Source organism: Coffea arabica, chromosome 2c (genome assembly GCF_036785885.1).
Source record: "Coffea arabica cultivar ET-39 chromosome 2c, Coffea Arabica ET-39 HiFi, whole genome shotgun sequence".
In the NCBI taxonomy this organism is placed as follows: Eukaryota; Viridiplantae; Streptophyta; class Magnoliopsida; order Gentianales; family Rubiaceae; genus Coffea; species Coffea arabica.
In genome coordinates this window covers 56,811,705-56,835,745 of record NC_092312.1, presented here as the reverse complement: position 1 = coordinate 56,835,745, position 24,041 = coordinate 56,811,705, and the positions used below count along the sequence as shown (strand labels likewise).

Below are 24,041 nucleotides of genomic sequence, written 5' to 3'. Positions count from 1 at the left end.
TGGGTTTTGCACAATCCAGTTTTGCTGCAAAATCGTTTCATAACTTGAGTTTACTGGAATAGTTTAGGTGGCCCTTCCACTTGGACTCCTGAGGTTGAATAGATTAGAATTAATTGCCACCCTCAACTTATGGAATGTCAAAGAAAACAGAAAAAAAAAAAATTGTAAATTTGCTAAACTTATACAATATTTACCCTCAGAACAAATTAGTGAAAATGTTGAGCTACCAAAAAGCTGTTGGATTTATTCAATTTTGAAGTCTATGCCAATTAGAGGAGAAATATCCTCCAAAACTTCGAAGCTGAAAGCCTAAAACCAAAGATATGTTCATACGGTGTGAATTTTATAAAGCAATAACCAAAATTTAAAGAAAAACCACCCTTACCGAAGTAAACATATTAGACACAAACTTGTCTTCCTGATGCATGGATTGAGAAGGAAGCAAAGAGAACAGACACAAACTTGTTATGTAAGCCTGAAATAGTGAGCTTAATATTGACAGATTGAACGAAAATACTAACACACAGCCTTTATTTCTACAATTCATTGTCATACAAAGTTACAGCCAACAGTGTTGGCCTATATCTCTATCTAATCTGCAAACTGAAACTTTGCATTTTCAACATGCTTATTTCTTCCAAGCGATGAATGACCTTATGACAATGATTTCCCTCCCAACAGCTGCAGTCACTTTCTTTTCTATACCAGTTAATATGAGCTTTCTGCTTCTGGTGCCACAAGATTCAGCACAAACTACTCTGCAAAAGCATCATGCGTAATATGCTCTTCGATTCATTGCATCATGGAAGTTCAACTGAATCATGTCTTTCAATTCAGCGACTCATATTGGCTCCGGTCAGCCAAAAATGGTTTGAAGGTCATCAATACTCCGATTGCCTCAATTACATTCAAGATAAAGAAGACTAACTGGACACCTGCATTGAAGACAACTAAATTAGTGAACACAGGCTTTTATACAAAAGGAAGCAAAATGTTCATGCATATATTACTATTTTGAAAAGTTCAAGGGACAACAGTAGCAAACTCCTCATGAGGATGTTCTCCATAACTTGCATTATATCTTCTCAGTAAGCTTTGCAACAGAACCAGATATAGTGGTCTCAGCTTTCTTTTCTTTTTCTTTAAAAGACTCTTTCTATGATTTCAAATGGCTTTGTCCAATGTGCAAACAGAGTTTAAGCCTAACTTTCAATTGGAACTAGCCATTCCAAGCATATTCAATTCAAAACATTCCAAAATTATTTGTCTCCAGGGGAAAATGATTAATTGCAACATCTGAGTCCAAAACTTACACATGGACATGGAGATGCCCATTTTTCCTCTAAAAGCAAGATGACATTGCCTCAGACAACTAGAAAACTAACTTTTCTTGTACTAGATCAAATGATACAAAACCAGCAAACTTCGCAAAGGTCCTACCTGGAAAAAAGGCAGCATGCTGACGTTTTTGTGCCCAAGAAAGGCTGCATAAATTGAAAGACCAAGAGTGATTCAGCTGTCAAAGGATGCTGAAATTCATTACTTTCATGATCAAGGCCAGACCAAGTGCAGAAGATTCTGGCAATATAATGCCAAAAACTACTACCGGTACTCAGCTTTATTTTCTGATGCAGTTGTTTCTCATTATGAAATTTATGATGTTCAACACAAAACAGAGTGACTTTACTACCGCACTAAGTTCTAACCCTTAGATGGGAATACATACATGCATCCGGATTACTCTCTTGCACCCAGTGAAAGAAAAGAATCAGTGAGTTGATGGTGATAGTGGAGTACAAGTTGTAAGGGGGTTTTGGAAGGCCATGAAAGAGAGGCATCTGACATTGAAACAGAATCTTCACATGGGTACATACTACATAGCTTCATGTTATTCAGAAAGTAACTGATAGTCATGGTCATATATATCTATCTTCGTTGAATGAAAGAAAAAAAAGATAATATTTTGACCTCTAAATATTTTCTGTTTTGTTTTGCGTGGTTCTGTAAGAAATGCTAATTATTTTTAGAAAATGCTTTCTGCTCGGCTGAGTGGATTCTTTTGACATGATTGATAGTTAATATCAGACAAATCAGCGTAGGGCAGATGCACCATGCAAATGTTTCATATATCCGATAAAAAAGTAACCAAAAAGTTATCTTAAACAAGAGACACTCACACTGCACCTCCAGCAGCTGGACCTACAGCTTTGAACAATGACATTGCTGTCATGGCAATGCCATTAGCAGCACCTCGTTGGTGTTGTTCCTGTGATTATAATATCAGACATAAGTTAATAAAAGTCTAAAATGGATAAGCATGCTTCTTTTTTGAGAAGAATGCAAGTAATGAGATCAATAGAAAACTGAGATCGAGTGAAAAAGAAATTACCACTGCATTATTCTGGAGTATGAACAAACCAGTGATAATGGAGGTCTGAAACAGTTATGATTTACCAGAAAATGTTAGGACTTGATATCAGAATCAGTTTGCAAATCTCAATATATTTCAATATGATCAAAGATTTTTGTCACTTGAATGAAATGAATCACACAACCATATGTGAACATAATGGCCATTCTTAATTAATGTATTATAGTCTTCTGACATAATTAGTATAATCAAATAATTAGTAGGTTTACATAAGTATCTAAATTTGTCCTGAAAGAAAATTAACTTGTGAGATACTAGCAATCAAGTCAATCTAAATTATTGTCTGTGCCATCTTATTTCTGTGATGAATGATTGGATAATCCTGGTTACCAGTACGTGTCATCCTAACACTCCTTGTTAGATCTTCATATCATGAAAAATATGTATTTGCCAATCATGGAATCCTTCTTCCTTGTAAAGAGGACATTTTTGATGCAATGGCATATCAAAATATTGAAGGCCATAAATTCGTCGTAAACTTAATTGAGGAATTGTTAGATCCTATTAATTTTGCCAGCATCTGTTCTACAGAGGATCTAGGTTTATGGTTTACCTATATATAGGCATGCTCATATATAGGTATCAATCATCTAAAAGGCATTTGATTAACAGATAAAATTTCGTGTCTCTTCCTTTTTAGTTGATTTGAGGAGGCCTATCTATTTAGGTCTGGTTTTTAAAAAAAATAACATCTCTCCCAAACAGAGCACACAATTTTCATTATTTTATTGATTCTTGACCATGTATCCTACAAAGTACAAACTCCCGAATGCATCTTAGCAGAAAGACTCTTGTTTTGTAAATGCTTCCGCATCCCTCCAGTCTTCTATGAAGGACAACAACACACCACACTCGATGTTAACCAACCTTCTTGCTGCTTCATCCCAAGGAGCCTGGGGTATTAAATTCTTTGCCACTATAGTGTCTGATATGCATTCTAAAGCTAAAATCTCCTAGCTAAAGTATTTTGTCACCATCTGTCCAGCCTCTCTCCATGCACTGAGGGGAAGCTACAACCCTTTCTTTTCTTTTTTCTTTTCCTGAAATCTGAGATGAGCTATTCTCTTTGCCTTCAAATTTGCTACTCGCTAAGATGAACGATTCCACAGTTGTTTTCTGAAAGGAATTTAAAGCATTCAGGAATTAAATGGTCACCAGGTTTCCATGACAATGTCGAGTCTGCTAAAGCCACCTGCCTAGGTGAATATGTATTTTCACAACATGCTGTATATTGGCCACTGATAGTGCATGCAGCTCCCTAATTCTTAATCTTTCCCTACTCCCTATTGTGTCATGAGTCAGTGTTGGGGTAGAAGTTTATCCCCATTGCCTACATCTACAAGAGTTCATTTGGATGTCATGACAGAAGTTCATAGAGTGGTGAAGTTTTCAAATAAAGTGTCCTATGAAGGTCACCTCTCCTACTGTTTACATAAAATTTGACGAGAATGAAATGCAAGCCAAGATTCAAAGAATTGCTCTACTAAACAGCCAGATTGTTGACATTCTTGATACAGCTCCAAAAAATGACTTGAAGGTGAATGTGATAGAGGGCCTTCAGACCCAAAATGAGCAAACAAACCACATGATTTTTTTTTTTTTATGGAAAACAGAAAATCAGGAAGGACCCAACAGTATATAGAGGACCAGAAACTACAGTGATCACTTAACAAGGGAACCTTTCAAACCTGAGTTCTTTAAGTGATACAATATATTCAAGCTTTCTTTTCCTAGAATTGGATCGTAGATGCACTTTCAAACTCAGGTATGAAGTTTAACTATCTAAAAGTCTGGCCCAATTCTCTAATTGCAGAGATGACGATGGTTCCATATGCATCGTCAAAAAGAACATATGAGGCTGATTCTGATAATAATCCCTATCCCTGAATAAGATGTGATACATCACAGGAGTCTCCTCAAATTCTCGATCTGAGTAATTTTTGAAGACTCTCATATCGAATGCAAGGGAAATTGCATATATTCCCCTACGGTAGCTGTTACCATTCATAGCTATGAGAAGTAGCACTGTATATCCCTCTGACTTGTAGTTATTTTGAAGTATGTTGACGAAACAGTTGGTCTATGCCAAACACCCTCATCATGAACCAAAAATAGCACCTTTAGTGAGAAAGTCCTAGATCTTTAAAATTAGCACAGAGATGTGCATATTTTTGCAGCTCTTTCAGTCCAAAACCTAACTGAGCTGTTAAAAACTAGCAGAAATGACCCTTTTGCTAATCATGAGTGCTACAGTTTATGAAGTGGAGGGAAGCGAAAGATTCTTGTGAAACTATTGATCTTGTCATAACCCACCTTAAAAAGAATGTCGAACCATCCACTAAACAGCTAAGAAAGTTTATTAACATAAAGTCACTGTGCTAGTACTTTGACATGAAGAATATTTTGTTCCTAATTTGACAGGAACATAAAGAGTTTTCTGATTATAATTCATTTTTAAAAGGGTTTGCTTTGGCCTTTCTACACACCTGAGTTCTCATTTTGACTGTAAATGTTGTAAAACTGAAATTCTCCGGTTTTTATCTTTTAATGTTACCTATCAAAACTTCTGAACTTCAGGGTGATGCAAGGACCAATTTTGGGGACAGAGTTCGCGTATCTTTCCCCAATCAAAAGTAGGTGTAAAGTCTAGAGGCTATATCTACAAATTTACCATTTCAACAGTCTCCTCCAGGTTGAAAACTGTCTGTGGGGCTCGTTACTGCTCCAAATTGAATGAGAATATGATCGAGTCTTTTCTTGATTCTCAACTCTCGGTTTTCAAAGTTTATCCACAATCAACTAAATTTAAGTCAAGTAGATGAAACATTGGTTTACCTCAAAAAGGTAGCAAACTAAATGCATAGCTCGAAGGATGTGGAAACGTTCTCCACTCAGTGAATACTATGAATAACAATGATTAAGCTTAAGCCTATTCCAAAGGGAAACTGCACATTGAATTTATGATCTGTATAGAGTGTTTTTCCTAAACAAGCTCCAAAAATTCCCACTGAGAAAGCTGAAGCCAGTGCAAGCTTAACTAAAGTCCTCATCAATCTGCTCCTATATGATCAATAACATACTGAGGTCTGGAATCAATCTACATCTATGTTACATAAGAACTGGTGAATGAGGTTTTTATATGACAAATTGAAGCCATGGACAAGGAAAATAAAAATGAGTTACAGTTGAAAATCACCATATTCTAATCATGTTTAAGACCAATTCTAGAAAGATACTTTGAACTCCAATCTACTCTGGAGATTAACCAATAGGATATCCCTCCATGTAAAATCCTTAAGTTGAATTTCAGTTAAGGAACAAAGAGCAGTAGGTACAGGAAATCAGATCTTTGTCACATAATAAATTCAATATCCATCTCACTCATAGACAACATGCAATCTGATGGAAAACAAATGAGTTTAGTGTTATGAAAGAGGACAGTAAAGTAGAAGTTGTTAAGATAGTAACAACCATTTGCTAAGGTATTACTTCAAACGATATTTGTATAAAATTCTTTCATTGTTACTGAACCACCTAATAAGTCAAAGAACAAATCAAGTAAGTTGAAAGAACTCTTCTTTGTGTTGCATATATATTTGTTTTATGTATACACCAACATATTCTGGAATTTTTTCTATAATTGCTGACAGAGTTCGATAGCCAAAGACTACTTATGAATTGTGAAATAAGATAAGAACTTACAGATAAGACATTTTTCAACAGTGATGCACAATTGAGGACAACTGAGAGGGCAACTCCAGATAACATAGCTATATAGGGGTAACTTGTCAGCAGAGGTATTGACAAAACCTACAAACAGAACAGTTTTACATAGTATTAGATGCCATTAACTAAATTTAATTGAAACCTTATTCTAATCAGATTGTACTCTCAATATGGATTTAGTGCTTACTCCTGAGATTCGAGCAATCTTAATTGGGCCGAGCATCTTCTCCACAAATGGATACAAAAATAGCTGGAAAACTAAAAGACCACATCCTGAAAATTTGGAATAGTTGTTTTAAATGTAATGCTGAAGTTTCTCATCAGAAAAAAAGAAATGTAAAGAAGAAAAAACATACACAAAGCAAATAACAGAGATTATGTTCTCATTTGTTTCAGCTATAATTAGAATATACATATACCATTTGGTCTTTTAAGTGAACCTAGATAATTCTCCAAAACCACTCACTTCATGAAACGGATGAAGAGAAAATGAAAAACCAGAAGAAAAGCAGGAGCTAAGCAAACAACCAGCATTTTAAAATATTTCTTGTGATTAAAAGACAGTAGCAAAATGCTCGATGGTAAAGACATTTGATTAAGGTTCCAACCAGTAGTTCAGAGGATATAAAAAATGGTTACACATACATTAGTTAAAACTTCAATAGAAGAAACAAATATGCTGCTAGAGTAAAAAGTTCATAGACATGGATCATGTCATTTTTACAAGAAAATAATGAATACAACTGCATGGCTACACATGAATTTACATAAAACCAAGAACCAAAAGGCAAAAGAAAGAAAACAGAAAGCTAAGTAGAAGATCACATAGATTACCCCACTAAGGTTCACTAGATAAAATATTTGCCTTCGTTAATTAGTCAGCAATAACAGTTGAAACGGGGAAGTAGAAACAATTCTATGGCTTCCAGTTGGAAATAAAAGCACAACTGGAAGTAGTTTTAAAAAATTAAAGAGGTAGGTCTACAATGATCATGTCTGCTTCACAAGGGATATAGCGGCGGGATCATATCTAAGCAGCTATCTACTTACACGAGGTAATAAAACAGATATCACGAGTCTGATAATGACAATTTTTTTTTTTGTCCAAGAAACTTCTTATCTTAGATTAGTTACTCTCAAAATGATAGATATACTGCAAAAAAAATTGCTTCTTATAGATTCCTGACTAATAGAGGAAGCTCCCTGCACAAATTCAAGAGGAGTTTCAACAACAGAAACCAATGGACTTCACAAGAATGCTGCATCTTTGGTTCAACTAGCAGAAGGAACCAAAGACAACTTTTGCTTTTGCTAAACAGAAGAAAGGAGTGCCATATGGTACCACTTTGAAAACCACAATTAATATGCCCCAACACATGACACCAACAAAACACAAAAAGATTTTTTGTCAGTCAGCAAAGATTAATGCCTTGATAGTACATCGAGTCTGTTACTAATTTATTGGGTCTCACAAAACTAGCTATAATGGCTGATGGAACACTGGTATGACATCATGCATTCAGATCCTTATCACATCTTCAGTGTGCATTGAAGTTCCATCTCTCTTGTTGACTTGATAAATATGAGCGTCATGGATGAAACTATTTCGTCAACTTAGTTAATATCTATTTCTGACAACAAACCACACATGGTGCTACACTGAAAGAAAAGGTTCATGATAAATGATCATTTCAATCATAGAAAAAAAATGATAAAATACATCCATGATTCTACAACAATTGGCTGGACCAGAATGGAGGAAAGAGAAGACACCATGAAACAATAGACTTTAATAAACAAAAACCTCTTCGTGGTAGAGGTCAGAATATATTGATAATTAAACCAACCTGTAATTGTTAGAATTTCACCAACACTTTGAGTTGAATAACTTAAACCTCCAAACTTCCTGGGGCTTTCTGTCCATAATGGAAATATCTGTGGAAACAAATAATTGTCATGTAATATGCATGGTTAACTGGACCAGAGTAGCAACAAATGAAATGAAGTCACCCAGTAAAACTATGACTCAAAATAACTTGCCAGATGATCAAAGTTTCAGCTACAAAAATACCAAATAAGAGGCATAAAGCATCAACAGAAATTCCTACCTTCATCTCTGTGTAAACTGATAGTAACATGCTGAAAGAAACAATGTTTAATGATTAAGATGATAGGAAGACAGATGTTATTAGACATATAACTATACCTCTGAATAAGCCATATCATGAAGGGAGAAAATGCAATATACTATTATGGATGACATCAATGGCCAATTCTTCAAGAGACTTATTCCAGAATCAGTTTCTCTTCCATCTTTTGTTTCTGTTTTCCCATTGTCTTTTGGTAGTGCAGTCTCCAAAGCATCATAGGATTCAGTAGGTGAACAATTAGAAGGATGCATGTGCAATGTCTCCTGCGGTTCACAAGATTTACCATTAATTCCTACAATGTATCCCCTCAATGCATGACTAAGTTAACAAATAAGAAGAAAATATTACGATTTTCATAATCAGGAGTGATGGGATATGAAAGCAAAAAGGAGCTGGAGGATCTACATGTTATGGTTGGCACAGGATGCCCAAAAGAATTTTTTGCATAGTACATCAAATACCATTAAGTCCTTCCCTGATGAGAAGGTGAAAATAGATCTACTTTCTTCAAGGTAGTTACATGTAAAATGATTAGGATTGCTTTTATGCAAGTAGATCAACCACATAGACCTCACCGAGTTTTTTCTTCCAAATATTTTGACATGGTATCACGAAACAATTCCAGTACAGAGAAGAAAAGATTGTTACATGACAAAATTATAAATATTAACTGTTCATCAGCAATTTTTATGTGGTACTGTTCATTGCAGCATTGTCCACATTAGTACTCATTGGCATTGCTCATCCTGTATTGTTGGTCACACGACACTATTAATGCATGGCACTTATCATCGGGTGTCTCAATTACTCATCTTTTATGTGTATCATACTTGATTTGGGCTCAAAGTTATTGCTATAATCATGATTTACATGGTATTAAAAGAAAAATGGTCAAGGGTGGAGTTGGCTGCAGTTTTCAAAAATATTCTCTTTATGTTTAAGGATTCATACTCATCACTATTGTTCTGATTTAATTGGTAGACCTATTTTCAGTTATTTGCCACATTTCGTCCTAGTGCTTCGTTTCCTCAGATAGATAATTCAATGACATCTTTCTACATTCCCTACACCCTAAGTTATTCATCTTGAAGCCACTGATCACATGGCAGCTACTACTATTTCCCCTAATTTTCAACATTCGAGTTCCATGCCAACATTCGAGTTCCATGCCAAATGTTACTTTGACAAATGGTCCTACTAGCATACTTGAGTGCGCAGGCACTGCCAAACTTTCTTTCTTTTTTCCATTTTCATATGTTCTCAATGTTCCTAATTTTTCTTAATCTAGTCTCTGTTAGTAAACTCACAACTCAATTAGTGTTTAGGAAATAAGTCCCTGCTTCTATTTAATCATTCAGTTGCATATCCCACTAGTGTATCTCCACATGATGTCCCCTGTCACTTGGGTCATCCATTCTTGCAAAATTTAAAGAACTAGACCCAGAACTTTGTCTTCTTTTAAATGTGAGACATATCAAATTGCACAAGCAATGTTGTCTTTCATTTGCTCCCAAGAGTGAAGAAACAAGCATCTGCACCACTATTGTTAGTTTATTTTAAAGTTAGAAGTGGAACTCTGTCACTTCAAAATTAGGTTTCAAATCCTTTGTAATATTTGTTGATGACTTTTCTAGAGTTTCTAATTTTTAACCTATGAAATATTATTGTAAATTGCATTTTGCATTTTGTTTATTTCTATTCTGAATTAGGAAAAATTCTACCTACGTGTGTTCATCCATCTTCATGATAAATGCAAAAGAAGCTTTTTCCAGCCCATTCAATTCTGTCATGGCCAACTCAAGTATTCACGTCCTTGCAGTGACACCAAAATGGAGTTACTAAGAGGAAGATTGAGCAACTTGTTCTATAGGATGGACACTCTTGCTTGTGAATGTACTTTTGAGACTGATCCATCAGTTGCCCTTCTTGACATCGAATCCGACAGTTACACTTCCATCTGATTTAGATCTACCTGTTGTTTTACAGAAATGCAAGAGATCTACCCTTCGTATCCTGTCGCTAACTTAGTGACTTATGTTCCTTTATCTTTTTTCTATCATATTTCTGTTGTCTCACTTGATTCTCTTTCAATTCCAAGTCCATTGTGGAACTATATTCCGTCCTGCTTGGGCAAAAGCTATGGAAGCAGATGTTGCATTATTGTACTCCTTCCTTAATTAAAATTGTGTCATTGTGATGGGTATATCCAGTAAAAGCACATCCTTGTGGTTCCTTTGATATGTTAGAATTTAGAAGTCCGTCTTGTCACAAAAATCTCTACACAAATTTATGGGACATTTTCTCATGTTGCCAAGATAATAGACACACACACACACACATAAAGAGCTTGATGAGGAGGTTTACATGAAGTGACCTCCTGTGTTGATTCCAAGCAGGTGAGTTGGCTACAGAAGTCTTTGCATGGGCTAAAGCAGTCTCCTAGAGCTTGCTTTAGTCAATTTACCAGCAATTCTGTGTGAATTTGGGCTCAGGAGAAGCTGAATGAACCACTCTGTATGTTACCAAGAAGTTCTGATAAAAAGTTGAATAGTTGTTTTTGTAGATCATGGTGTAACCACAGGTGACAATTATAAAACAATTCAACTTTAAACCCTTTGTTTAGGCATTGTTAACAAACCAGGATGGTATGTAAGACAGGTTGGATAGCTCGATTATCCTACTGTGAGTAGACTAGACATTCCTTTCAGGTTAGTAATCAGTGGATTCCCAGATGCTCCTCAAAGTAGTTAGTGGGATGTAGTTCTACGTACTCATAGCTATCTTAAAACTGCTGTAAGTATAATTTCGTTGTATAAGAGCCATGCTTATACACAAATTGAATGAAGCACAGATTGGGCTGTTCCTCAAGATCAAAAGCCAGCTGCCCAGTATTATGTTTGTATCATAAGTGTACACAAAGGTTGTTTCAAATTTGAGTGCAATATCCTAGTACCTGAGCCAAAGTTCTTCCTACCTGTAAGATGTTGACTTTTAATTGTCATTTTCATCAAGAGAAGTTGTTAAGATGGTGATTAAATTATCTCATGCAAATCAGTGGATCCCTGCAGCTGATTTTTGTTTATGAAGTGTTGCAGGTTCATAAGTGGCAATATACTTATAACTAGTTGTTAAGAGAATATAAGTATTCTTGTAGATAATAAATTAGTAAGGGTATTTTTGTAAATAGTTTGTTAGGTTTGTACTCCTATAAATACTAGTTGGTCACTCATAATACGGTGACTAGATGTTCTCCTCCCAAGATACCTGTTAACATGGTATCAGAGCAAAAGTTCTAGGGTTAGGGTTAAACATCTAGCAAAAGTTTTGGTCATCGCGACTGTTCAAGCGACACTGTTCATGGCACTGTTCACGCGGCGCTGTTCACTGTTCACGCGCTGTTCATCTCGAGTTTTGACCCTTCGTTTGGTTTGGAGTGCTATTCGCTATGGCTGAAAGTCTATCAAAAGGTATTGTGACGTCTACTAATATTATGCCAATGGTGATGTCTCAAATCACAAATTGAAAGTTGAATGACACTAATTATCAACAGTGGTCAAAAGCCGTTAAGATTTATCTGACAGGCTTAGGAAAGCAACGATATCTCACAGATGACTCTCCTACGGAGGACAACAAGAAACTAATGTGGATTCAAGAGGATGCCCAAATTCTTGGAGCAATATGGAATTCTATGGAGCCACGAATTGCTTACATGTGTTCTCATTGTGAGACAACAAAAGAAGTTTGGGATTATGTCCGGTTATTATACTGTAGTAATCTTTCACGGATGTATGATATTTCTTTGGAGTATTTTCAATTGCAACAAGATAACAAGACAGTAACTGAATACTTTGCTGATCTGAAGCGAGTTTCAGAAGAATTAAATGCCGTAATGCCTCTCTCAAGTGATATTACAGTTATGCAGAGGCAAAGAGAACAAATGCTTGTACTCAAATTCTTGGCCGGTCTCAAACCAGAATTTGAACCAATCAAATCTCAAATTTTAGCGAGTGAACAATTACCATCCTTTGCAGAGGCGTATGCTCGGGTCTTACGTTCTGCATCTAAGGACAAAGCACAGGGTGATGGTGCTCTAATTAATGACAAATTTGCGTTAGTTGCTAACAATGATCGGATAGAGCAACTTAACTTGGGACGTGGCTCTCGTGGAGGAAGAAGTAGAGGAGGTCGTGGGGGTCGTGGAGGTCGAGGCACCCGTGAGTGCACTCATTGTGATTTGAAGAATCTCACTCATGATACTTGTTGGGATTTACATGGAAAACCACCTCGGTTTGTTAATGCGGTTACTATTGACCAAGCTGAATCAAGTTCTTCAGCACAAGGGTCCCAGAAAACTTTTACCATATCCGAGGAAGATTATGTCAAATTTCTGCAGTACCAAACTGCAAATCACGCATCTCTTCCCTCTGCTTCTTTAGCACAAAAAGGTAATGCTATGGCTTGTCTCTCCACTTCCAAAAATTTTGACTCATGGATCATTGATTCCGGAGCTACTGATCATATGTCAGGTACCTCTAGAAATTTTTCTAATTTTCAAGAGTCTACTTCCTTCCCTCATGTTACTTTAGCTGATGGATCTACAACTAAAGTTAAAGGACTAGGCACTGTAGAAATTAACCCATCTCTTCCGCTGTCTTCTATTCTTTACGTACCAAATTTACCTTTTAATCTAATGTCCGTTAGTAAGCTTACCAAATTTCTACAGTGTTCAGTTATTTTTTCTCCTGATTTTGTTGTTATTCAGGATTTGAAGACAAAGAGGACGATTGGTGGAGGGCGCGAGCATAATGGTCTTTATTTTCTCAACTCTAATGGTCCGATTGCGTGCCCTGCTACTGTTTCTCCTCTTGAAATTCACTGTCGTTTGGGTCATCCGTCTCTACAAAATTTGAAGAAGCTGGTTCCTACCTTGAGTCAGTTGTCTTCATTAGAATGTGAGTCTTGTCAATTAGGAAAGCATCATCGTGTTTCTTTTGCCCCTAGGGTCAATAAACGGGTTTCGGAACCCTTTTTGTTAGTTCATTCTGATGTTTGGGGTCCTAGTCGAGTCACTTCAAAGTTAGGTTTTTTGTAATCTTTGTTGATGATTTTTCAAGAGTTACATGGCTTTATTTAATGAAAGATCGTTCAAAACTATATTCCATTTTTTGTGCATTTGTTACAGAAATAAAGAATCAGTTTGGTGTATCTGTACGTATACTTCGCAGTGATAATGCGAAAGAATATTTTTCTACTCCTTTTAATACCTTCATGACTAAGTCCGGTATTATTCATCAGCCCTCTTGTCCTCACACTCCACAACAGAATGGAGTTGCTGAAAGAAAGATTGGACACTTAATCGAGGTTGCTCGGACACTTATGTTGCACATGAATGTGCCCAAACAATTCTGGAGTGATGCAGTTCTAACTGCATGTTATTTAATTAATCGCATGCCATCTAATATTCTTGGAGGCCAATTACCTCATTCCATTCTTTTTCCTCATGAACCTGTGTTTAAATTGCCTCATCGTATTTTTGGATGTGTGTGCTTTGTTCATCAGCTTGCTCCCGGGGTGGATAAATTAGATTCTCGTGCTATTAAGTGTATTTTCTTAGGATACGCACGAGCGCAAAAAGGGTATAGATGTTACAGTCCAGTTTTAAATCGATTTTTTACTTGTGCTGATGTTTCTTTCTTTGAATCCACTCCATATTTTATCAAACAAAGTATGTCTTGTGAGTTAGACCAGTGTCCCTCTTTTTCCTCTCCTGTTTTACCAGTCCCTTCCCCTTTATTACCTGAGTTATCTAATCCACCAGATTCCATAGATCGATTATCTCGTCCTCATCTTCAAGTTTACTCTCGTCGTTCCATGGTTGAGAAAGTTCCTGCTATGCCACGCATTTCACCAATTAACTCTCAATCTTCAAATCCAGGTATGACGCCCTCATCTGAGTTAGATCTTCCTATTGCTTTACGCAAAGGTAAGAGACATTGTACTTCCCATCCTATTTCTAATTTTGTTTCTTATTCTCATCTCTCTTTGTCATATTCTTCTTTTGTTGCTTCCCTTGATTCTATCTCCATTCCTAAGTCTATTACCTATGCTCTTAATCATCCTGGTTGGAGATTAGTCATGCAAGAAGAGATGTCTGCTTTGGAACAAAATGGTACTTGGGATCTTGTCCCTCGTCCTTCAGGTAAGCCTGTTGTTGGCTGTAAATAGGTGTACACTATAAAAGTGCAGCCTAATGGTTCTATTGATAGATTAAAGGCTCGTCTGGTAGCTAGAGGATTTACTCAAGTGTATGGAGTGGACTACTTAGAAACATTTTCTCCTGTTGCAAAGATTACCTCTGTTCGTCTTCTTATCTCTTTGGCAGCCACTTATAATTGGCCATTGCATCAGTTGGATGTGAAAAATGCATTTCTGCATGGAGATTTGGAAGAAGAGGTATATATGGAACAACCTCCTGGATTTGTTGTTCAGGGGGAGAATCCGCGGTTGGTTTGTCGTTTGAAAAAATCCTTATATGGATTGAAACAGTCTCCGAGAGCTTGGTTTGGCCGGTTTAGTAGTGTTGTCATGGAGTTCGGTCTGACAAGATGTGGAGTAGATCACTTTGTATTTTATCGGCATTCTAATGCTGGTAAAATTTTATTAGTTGTTTATGTGGATGACATTGTGATTACAGGTGATGATGTTGTGGGGATCCAGAAGCTTAAATCCAATCTGCAGGCAAACTTTCAGACAAAGGATTTAGGTCATCTACAGTATTTTCTGAGTATTGAGGTAGCTCGGTTTAAATATGGGATTTATTTATGTCAAAAGAAATATGTACTCGATATGTTGAGTGAAGTTGGGATGTTAGGTTGCCGACCGGTGGATACTCCTATGGATCCCAATGTGAAATTAGCAAGAGATCAAGGTGCATTACTTGATGATCCTAAGCAATATCGAAAACTTGTGGGTAAATTAAATTATCTCACTATAACGAGACCTGACATTTCGTTTGCAGTGAGTGTTGTGAGTCAATTTCTTGATACCCCTCATACTAGTCATTGGGATGCTGTTATACGGATTCTCAGGTATCTTAAGAGTGCTCCTGGAAAAGGGTTGCTGTATCAAAATCATGGACATACTGATATTGAAGGATATAGTGATGCAGATTGGGCTGGTTTTGCCTCAGATCGAAGATCGACTACAGGATATTGTGTGTTTGTTGGTGGTAATTTAGTGTCATGAAAGAGTAAGAAGCAAACAGTTGTATCCAGATCAAGTGCAGAATCTGAATACCGCGCTATGGCTCACACTGTGTGTGAGTTGGTTTGGTTGAAGAGCATGTTACTTGAACTTGGGTTTGAGCATAAACAGCCTATGAATTTAGTGTGTGATAATCAGGCGACTGTTCATATTGCGTCTAATCCAGTGTTTCATGAAAGGACAAAACATATTGAAGTTGATTGTCATTTCATTCGAGGGAAATTGCTTGACGGGGTCATCAAGACATCTCATGTACCGTCTGTAGATCAATTGGCTGATGTGTTTACCAAGAGCTTAAGGGGCTCTAGGGTGAAATACCTTTGTAACAAGTTAGGTGCTTATGATATATATGCTCCAACTTGAGGGGGAGTGTTAAGAGAATATAAGTATTCTTTTAGATAATAAATTAGTAAGGGTATTTTTGTAAATAATTTGTTAGGTTTGTACTCCTATAAATACTAGTTGGTCACTCATAATACGGTGACTAGATGTTCTCTTCCTAAGATACCTGTTAACACTAGTGATTAAAGGATGCGGTTTAAGTCATTCAAAAAATCAAGCAGGAATGTAGACTAAGTCAAAGTTCCTTAACCACATAATGCAAAGAAAGATTCTGAGTACTTTCACTAAAGGGTGAAGTGTAGGAAAAAAGGTCCAACAATATACATTTAACTAAGCTTTTCTAGATTCAATTGCCGTGACAAGTTACATTGAAAAAAAATTTCTCAGCTATGAGACGTGATATAGCAAAATAGCATTCCACATCAAGACACGTCTCAAAATGATCAACATTGAAGATGACAGGAAATCTAATCAGAATTCAATGTATAAACTGGAGACTTACTGGTAGCCAAAAACAACACACTGCCCCAATCAATGCAAAGAGCGATATGAAAAGGCATGGCAAGAAGTAAGGAAATCTGAAAAAAAAAAAATTTGGAGCATTATGGATAAGAAACTCAAGAAGAAAGTATTAGGCCAACAACATTTTGAAAATATTAATACAGACCAAGAGCATTGTTTACCTCCCAAAGATAGAATTTGGAGAAAATATAGCAGGATATTTTTCTGCAGGCTTGGTTCATGAAATAAAAATTAGAGCAGCACATTAATGAAACTCAAAAGATGCGGCGTAAAATAAATCAGTCTCTACTTATACATGCTTCACAAGATCAAAGAATTTTGGGTCTTTTGTACATATAGAATGTGGAAACTCTACTTGTAGGCTTTTAGCTCATTATACATGAATGTTCACTAAACTATGTCGAATCTTGTAGGCAGTTTCTTATATCAAAGTAAAACCCCATCAGGTTTTTATACTGTACTGTTCCAAAAGTCAAGTTAACAAGAATAGAAGCAAGATAATCTTTTCTTGATGAAAGAAATCCAAAAACCAAAATCAGTAGCAGCAAAAACATTATAAGCAAAATGTGATTTTTTTTTGGCAATGGGGATTCAGTCAATACATGCATCTTAGGAACTTGAGTAGTATTTGAGTTAAAGCTGCTTCCAATAGTTAATATGCACATGATAAACGCTAAATTAGCGGCAGAACAGTAAATGGGAATTCATAAACAACACGCAGGGTACCTGTGCAAGAAAGCCTCCCAAAGCCGGTCCAATGATCAAACCTATGGCCCATGATGTACTAATCTGGAAAAAAAAATTATTGTCAGTGTTTTAACGTATTCTAGTTCAAACATGAAGGCTAGGCCATTAGTGTGGCTAAATTGAACACTCCAGTATGGTTCAGAGATGCCGTTGAGCAGGTGAAGATTCACTCTGTCTGAAGAAGATCGAGCCTTTCACTCCAAAGTCATTGTTTAATTGCTATTTTGTTTCCAGTGTATTGTATTTGCAACTTACCAAGACTTTCAAATAGTGCATTTTTTTAGTTCTACATATGTTGTTTTGACAAAATTATATTACTTGATAGGTAACTATCTTCTCAATCTTAGCTCACACTGTAATTGTGTTAGTTAACTGACATATCTCATAGTACAAATTTTGCTAGATAAGTAGCTAGTTTATAAATCTGAAGAAGAAGAAGTATAGGGCAATCTGAGGAGCTTACAGAAGAGAGTGCCACAGCTTGATACTCATGGCGGAAAATCTCACTTGCATATGCCTGGACATTTCAGCAAATCAGTCATTGCAGTCTTTAGATTTTATGTAAATGCAAATGCAGGGAAAAAGAGAAGAAATGCATTTACATCAACATAAATTAAGGATAACAGCTTCATTATTCAGCTGTGAACTTCCATAGGTAAAAGACATGATGAATTGGTAATACCTTTACTGGCCCGAGTAAACCATTCAATGCACCAAGCAGAAACCTTGTACAAATTGCCATCCAGTAGTTCACACTAAGACCGAATATAGTATTGAAAACAACTCTGAAACCGAGGTTTACCAAGTCTTATTGAACTATTCATACTTGGAACAGAAAACTTAAATTCAAACAGATTAAGCAGAAATACACTGTGATTATCCCGATGAATATGACCGGTTTTCGACCGTATCGATCAGCCACTACTCCCCAAAACATGGAAGTCAGAGTTCTTCCAAGCATATACGAGGCACCTTCAAAATAATACGCAATGCATGACTATTTATCAAGGACAAGTATGCAATAATTTGCAATTCTTGGTGGAAAATTATCATTAAAATAGAGGGACATAGACCCACCTACATAGCCAGCATAAAAATTGATATCTTCTTCCCTCTTTGCAATGTGCAAATCTCTTATCTGCAATAGTTACATTATTTTTTTAAAGACTGGAGCATCTGTAACTGAAATTAGGAAATCTGGTTATCTATTCCAAAAGGAAAGATACAGACGTATCCATGACATTAGAGAGAATAAGAAGTATAAGAAATTTCTTTGTGAAAGTAAATGCATGAGCTGGATAGAATTTTTACTAAACAAGTTGCAAATCCAATAATCTGTGGGATTCATTTGTAAAATCAATAACGCAGTAGTAAAGTTAAGTAAGCCGCATTTTTAGTCCAAATTACCAAGGCAAGGAGTAAAATAGAAGTTTCTACGTTCAGAGTTCCATGGTTTGTTTAGCAACATGAATGGTGCAAGCAACCAATGTCTAACAACATTACATCTACGTTGGGAAAAAAAACAACATTACATCTGTTTCCATGTAAACTTTATAATTTGGTACAGATTTGCTAATCCTTCTATAGATTGCACAGTTTAGAGATAAGTATAGGATGCAACGCACCACCAAGATATCCATCTTTATACACTACTATGGGTGGCCAATTTCTTATATACAAGTTTAACATTGAAAATTCAGATCAACTATTTGATTTTTTTTAGGGTGGCTTTTTTGTTTTGTGTGGGGGTTTTTTTGGTTGGGGAGGGGGGGGGGGGGGGGGGGCAGGTTTCTTAGGTTTCAGAAGGAGGATGCTGCTCCAAGCCTAAATCATCCCCATATCATTTTTTTTCTCAACCAGACTGAAGGGACTAGCTGCTTCTAGGTCTATTAATATTTAGATTCTTAAAAGAATAAGGTTATTTTACAGATATCCGTCTTTATATACTATTATGAGTGGCCAATTTCTTAACATTGAAAATTCCAATCAACCATTTGATTTTTTTTTTAGAGTGGCTTTTTGGTTTTGGGGGGGGGGGGGGGGGGGGGGGGGGGTTCCTAGGTTACAGAAGGAGGATACTGCTCCAAGCCTAAATTATCCCCATATCATTTTTTTCCCAACTAGATTTAAAGGACTAGATGCTTCTAGGTCTATTAATATTTAGATTATTAAAAGAATAAGATTATTTTACAGATATTCATCTTTATACACTACTATGAGAGGTCAATTTCTTATATACAAGTTTAACATTGAAAATTCAGATCAACCATTTGATTTTTTTTTGGGTCGTCGGGGGGGGGGGGGGGTGTTCCTAGGTTTCGAGAAGGAGGATACTGCTCCAAGCCTAAATTATCCCCATATCATTTTTTTCCCAACCAAACTGAAGGGAATAGCTGCTTCTAGGTCTATTAATATTTAGATTCTTAAAAGAATAAGGTTATTTTACAGGCCTTGAGATCTAAAGAGGAGAATGTAACTATTTCTTCACACGCAAAAACAGTCTGCTCCGTTTGGATTAATTGTTTTGGGGGTGTTTTTGAAATATTTTACTGTAGTAATATAGATGAAAATTTTTTACTGTAGATGGGGTTGTTTTTGGCGTATTTAAGGTTGTTTTTTGTGTTTTTGGTATTTTTGAAATTATTTTTGTTTGTGTATTACTACAGCATAATATATGAAAAACTTTTTTTTTCAAAAAATGACCAATCCAAACGGATTAGTAGTTGAACATTGAAAACTGAAAGACTAGCAAGATATCTGACACGAAACAGTAGAGAATCCCATGCAAAATCCCTATAAGAAGTCAATCAAAAGACTGTTAAACTAAGCCACTCGAGACAAAATAAAGGCAAGCCATATATAGAATTTGAACAAAAGGTCAAAGGCAACCAGAGTCGGCTAAAATGTACTTACCATGAAATAAAGAAATGGAAAGAGAGATGAAATTGGTAGTGCTGAGGAAGCAACCAAGACAAAGTGAAAGAAACAAGACATTAGAGCATGACAATGCAATACAACTGAAAATGTCAACAAAACGATAGCCAATCCCCATATAAGTGCTAAAGATATTTGTAAACAACCATGAAGCTATACACATGAAGGTTATATAAAATTGCCAAAACATTTTCGTTGAAAAAGGAAAAACTAAGCACGAAAAGGCAATAATATAGAGATATCCAGAGTTTTTTTTTTTTTTTTGGGCCACAAATCCCGGATGAACCATTACTCATCTAGGATAAAAAAATGCCCACAAATGGGAGCAAGTAAAGAATATTGTGGCAACCAAGAAAAGACATGCTGCACTCACAGACTATTTGCTGTAAACTATTATATCTCATTTCTTCTGTCCAAATTCAGACTCTTACAAAATTTGGTCTGACCAAAAACTATAGTCATAAACCAGAGTCTGAACTTTAAATAAAGATTTTGTTTAAATACTGCATACATGAAAATTGGCACTAGCAACACATACTTCTTTGTTACTCCAATTTGAAGAAACTAATGTGGTGAGTTCACATGGTTTACATTTCTCTTTGATCTTGAACGGAGTTCAACCTCTTCTTTAATATTTGTGCTCAGTCAAACTAAGTCACTTCTCAAGTGTGTGCTTTTGGTAATGATGCAGGTATTTCTCTTCTCCAGCATCTATCTCAGTTTCTTCTTCCAAAAACATGTACCAAACCACATTTTGCTTGTTCATATGTTCAGGCAAAATCCTGGTAGCAGTTCATCTTCTATATCGTTTTTGTTGGATCTTTTCAACAATAACCCATAAGGTAGAAAGAAAAGTTATTGCAATATAACTGAATTCAGTAAAAGTATTTTCCACTTTATACCTAAGGCAACAAGAAACCGTTACAGGACAAAATAGAGAAAATAACCTACTTCTGTCTAACATTCCAAATGGCAGGACTAATATCATCCAATCCCAAACTCTAAGAAGAAGATCTCTTAATCTCAGGTGGATGTTGTTCCTAAAAGTGTAGATTTCCTTCAGAATCCACGTGAATCTCAAATGGGAATGAATTTCTAGACACTCGTATTCGATAGGGACATTCTTATTAGCATTCTTAGCAGCCCAACAGCACAACCTAAGAAAAAATGTTTACAAAGCAGAATTCAGAAGCTCCGTCTGGTCAATTAAAATACTAGTCCACTGTTCTGTTTCACCTACTACTGGGAAAGGTCACAAGATTAATACAAATTTGGTATATATCTACCAGAAAAATTCAGATATGAATGGTCCCATAATGCAAAAAGGGAACCGTGTGAAAAACAAATAGAACTTCCTTTCTCTTGAAATGGTCAATGTCACTCATTGGCTATAATAATCACATTCGTTCTGCCTGGTGACATTTTTGCTCCGTCTATACCATTAATTGCCTTCAATTCAACAGCCAAATTGAAAAGATCAGATATTAATTTTTTTCTGGCCATTCTCTATTAGATTCGTCAGCTAGTTATTAAATATCTCTAAAGATCCTTTGACAAAAAGAATGAAGACCATCAGTACTTTTTTCTTAACATTTTATAGCCAGTTAATAGAAAAGCATGAGTTAATAGCAAACAGACCAGTTAACAGAAAAGCAAGAGTCATCCCCTATGCCACAAAGACAGTAGATTTTTTAAAATAATAAGCAGCTTCCTCTCTTCTACAATTTCAGGATGTGCTACAGAAGCTCATTTGAAGTAAGTGATATAAGGGATAGAGCTTTTTGTTCTGTTTCTTTTCCATGATAACAAGAATCAGGAAAAAAAACAAAGTACATCTCCTAGAATAAATTATTGCAGCTAGAGGAGGGATGAAACCAAAATTGTAAACCACTCAAGGCCAATGCGAGACATGAAGGAATTATCTCTGATTAAAAACTCTAAGATTCGTGAGTTGAAGTTTGCTTTCTCCAGTTCTATTTCTCCACTTCTCGAACTCATGAATTAAAATAAAATCCTAAATGCAAGAGAGGAGATCAGTTCACTAGTCTCACCCTGACCAATTTTCATACACTTCCTTCCAATATCCAATAAGACACTAGCTGTCCAGTTACCAGACCGACAAAGCAAAACCAAACTCTAATAATCATATTTGGCTTAGTTCACATTCAATCCAGCAAGAGTAGAGCAGAGTTTAAAGAAACTTCAATTACCTGCAGATAGCACAACGGTCCATATGGCTAGAAGCTTCGTGATGGGCAGACCTCTCTGCCTCTCCTTCATCTCATCCACCATACAACCAGGGCAGTTCTCATAGTATGGTTTCTTCAGGAGTTTTTCTTGAAGCTCATCATTTGCCATTTTCTCACCAAATTCTCAGCAGCACCACCGCCCCACCTGTCGAATTGCCTCAAGACCAACTGCAAAATCAATGAAACAATTGAAAAAACAAATAAGAAGACCAGAGTTATGTATAAGAATCAATGGAGGGCCAGCCACGAATGATTTGTGGACTAAAATTTTTTATCACAACTCTTATTTTCGAGTCAGTTATTCTCATGCTATCTACCAATGGAAAAAAGTGAAAATTACGTACTTGAAAGAGAGAGTGTCTGGTACAGATTCAACTTGTGAAGAATTGGGCGAATTCAGGCAATGCACAAATATAATGGTAACATTTATATGACTGATTAAGATGCATGTGCAGCTTTCCAAGTAATCTGAGTACTGGAATTTGTTTGTCGTCATTTGCGTGTATATGTACAACTGGACATCATTGCTAACGTAGATGGGACTAAGACAGCATAGCAATACTCAACATTTGTTTATAGTAATATTGTAGTTAGATATAGTAATATATTGTAGTTAGACTAGAGTATTTCTGGCTGTGCAAGGCACAGCCAATGCCCAAGGTATTGTGTCAAAAATATTGAAATGTGTTTTTTTAACAGGAAAGAACCAAAGCTGAATATCTTCAGGTATAGTGAGCTATATGAGGATGCAAACAGAAGAAAATAATAGATCGAAAGGCAAATATTCCTGTACAATAAATATTGAACAATATTAATCATTAATTGGAGAATTTCAAATAAAAATTGTCCCTGTTTACTCATTTCCCTAGACGAAGGTAATAAAAATAGAGTCTAGAAAGAAATGCTTACTCTTTTGTTTCTATTACATAGCAATCTATTGATTAGTTAGCTCCATTACAGTCATATAAAGCATACATTGACTTAATAAGTGAAAGCAAACAAACTTACAATTGGAAAAGTATGATTAACAGGTGAAATACAACAAAACTCAGGCACAAAAATTGCACTTCCATATAATTGACTCTTTGTGGGAGAAAAGAAAGCTGAAAGAAAAATTAAGAAACGGGAAACAGAGAGAGACAGAAAAGAAGAAGAAAACAAAAGATGATGGGCTAAAGTTGTAAAATGAAGTAGAAAGGGCGTGTTTTGCTTTCCTGCCATCGGTGCACTTCTAGATTTTTATTTGACTTTTTGACTCCTATGGGCTAAAGTTGTAAAAATGAAGTAAAAAGGGAGTGTTTTGCTTTCCTGAATCTTGACACATCGATGCACTTCCATATACTCCCTCCGTCCCACTTTGATAGTCTTGTTTTCCTTTTTCGTCTGTCCCAAATTATAGTCCACTTTCCCATTAAGAAATGTAGTAATCTTTCAAATTGTCTAAAATACCCTTATTAAATATTTTGTTATTAATACATTGTTATTAAATACTAACCCACTACATTGAATACATTGAGTTTTTCCAATACATAGATAACTGATATTTTTTGGCACCATTAGTTGTAGCTGATATTAATTGGCACTCTTCGTGATTAGCATAAGGGTATTTTAGGAAATTATTAATCTAAATTTATGTTTTCAACCAAATTAATTACACTTTCTTAATCTGTGTGAAAA

The 24,041-nt window shown here is 35.9% G+C and overlaps 1 protein-coding gene across 6 annotated transcripts; it reads right to left on the bottom strand.

Annotated features, from left to right (window-relative positions):
* Window positions 1-503: 503 nt before the first annotated feature.
* On the bottom strand, window positions 504-22,866 carry LOC113727371 (protein ZINC INDUCED FACILITATOR-LIKE 1). Of its 6 annotated transcripts, none has more exons than XM_027251503.2 (18): window positions 22,709-22,866; window positions 22,326-22,532; window positions 20,095-20,135; window positions 18,259-18,319; window positions 18,051-18,153; window positions 17,864-17,966; window positions 17,645-17,698; window positions 17,161-17,223; window positions 16,596-16,645; window positions 16,415-16,490; window positions 8,364-8,570; window positions 8,005-8,092; window positions 6,345-6,430; window positions 6,134-6,241; window positions 2,390-2,434; window positions 2,178-2,266; window positions 1,441-1,484; window positions 504-935 (listed from the first exon to the last, which is right to left on the bottom strand). In XM_027251503.2, exons 2-18 carry the CDS (start codon window positions 22,471-22,473, stop codon window positions 829-831), a joined length of 1,473 nt encoding a protein of 490 aa, XP_027107304.1. In that variant the 5' UTR covers window positions 22,474-22,532; window positions 22,709-22,866; the 3' UTR covers window positions 504-828. The 6 variants fall into 6 exon arrangements, 5 of the variants coding, with proteins under 5 accessions (XP_027107304.1, XP_071932108.1, XP_071932110.1 ...); XR_011839492.1 differs by having other exon boundaries at window positions 796-935; window positions 1,441-1,516; XM_072076007.1 differs by lacking the exon at window positions 1,441-1,484.
* Between the last annotated feature and the right edge of the window lie 1,175 nt (window positions 22,867-24,041).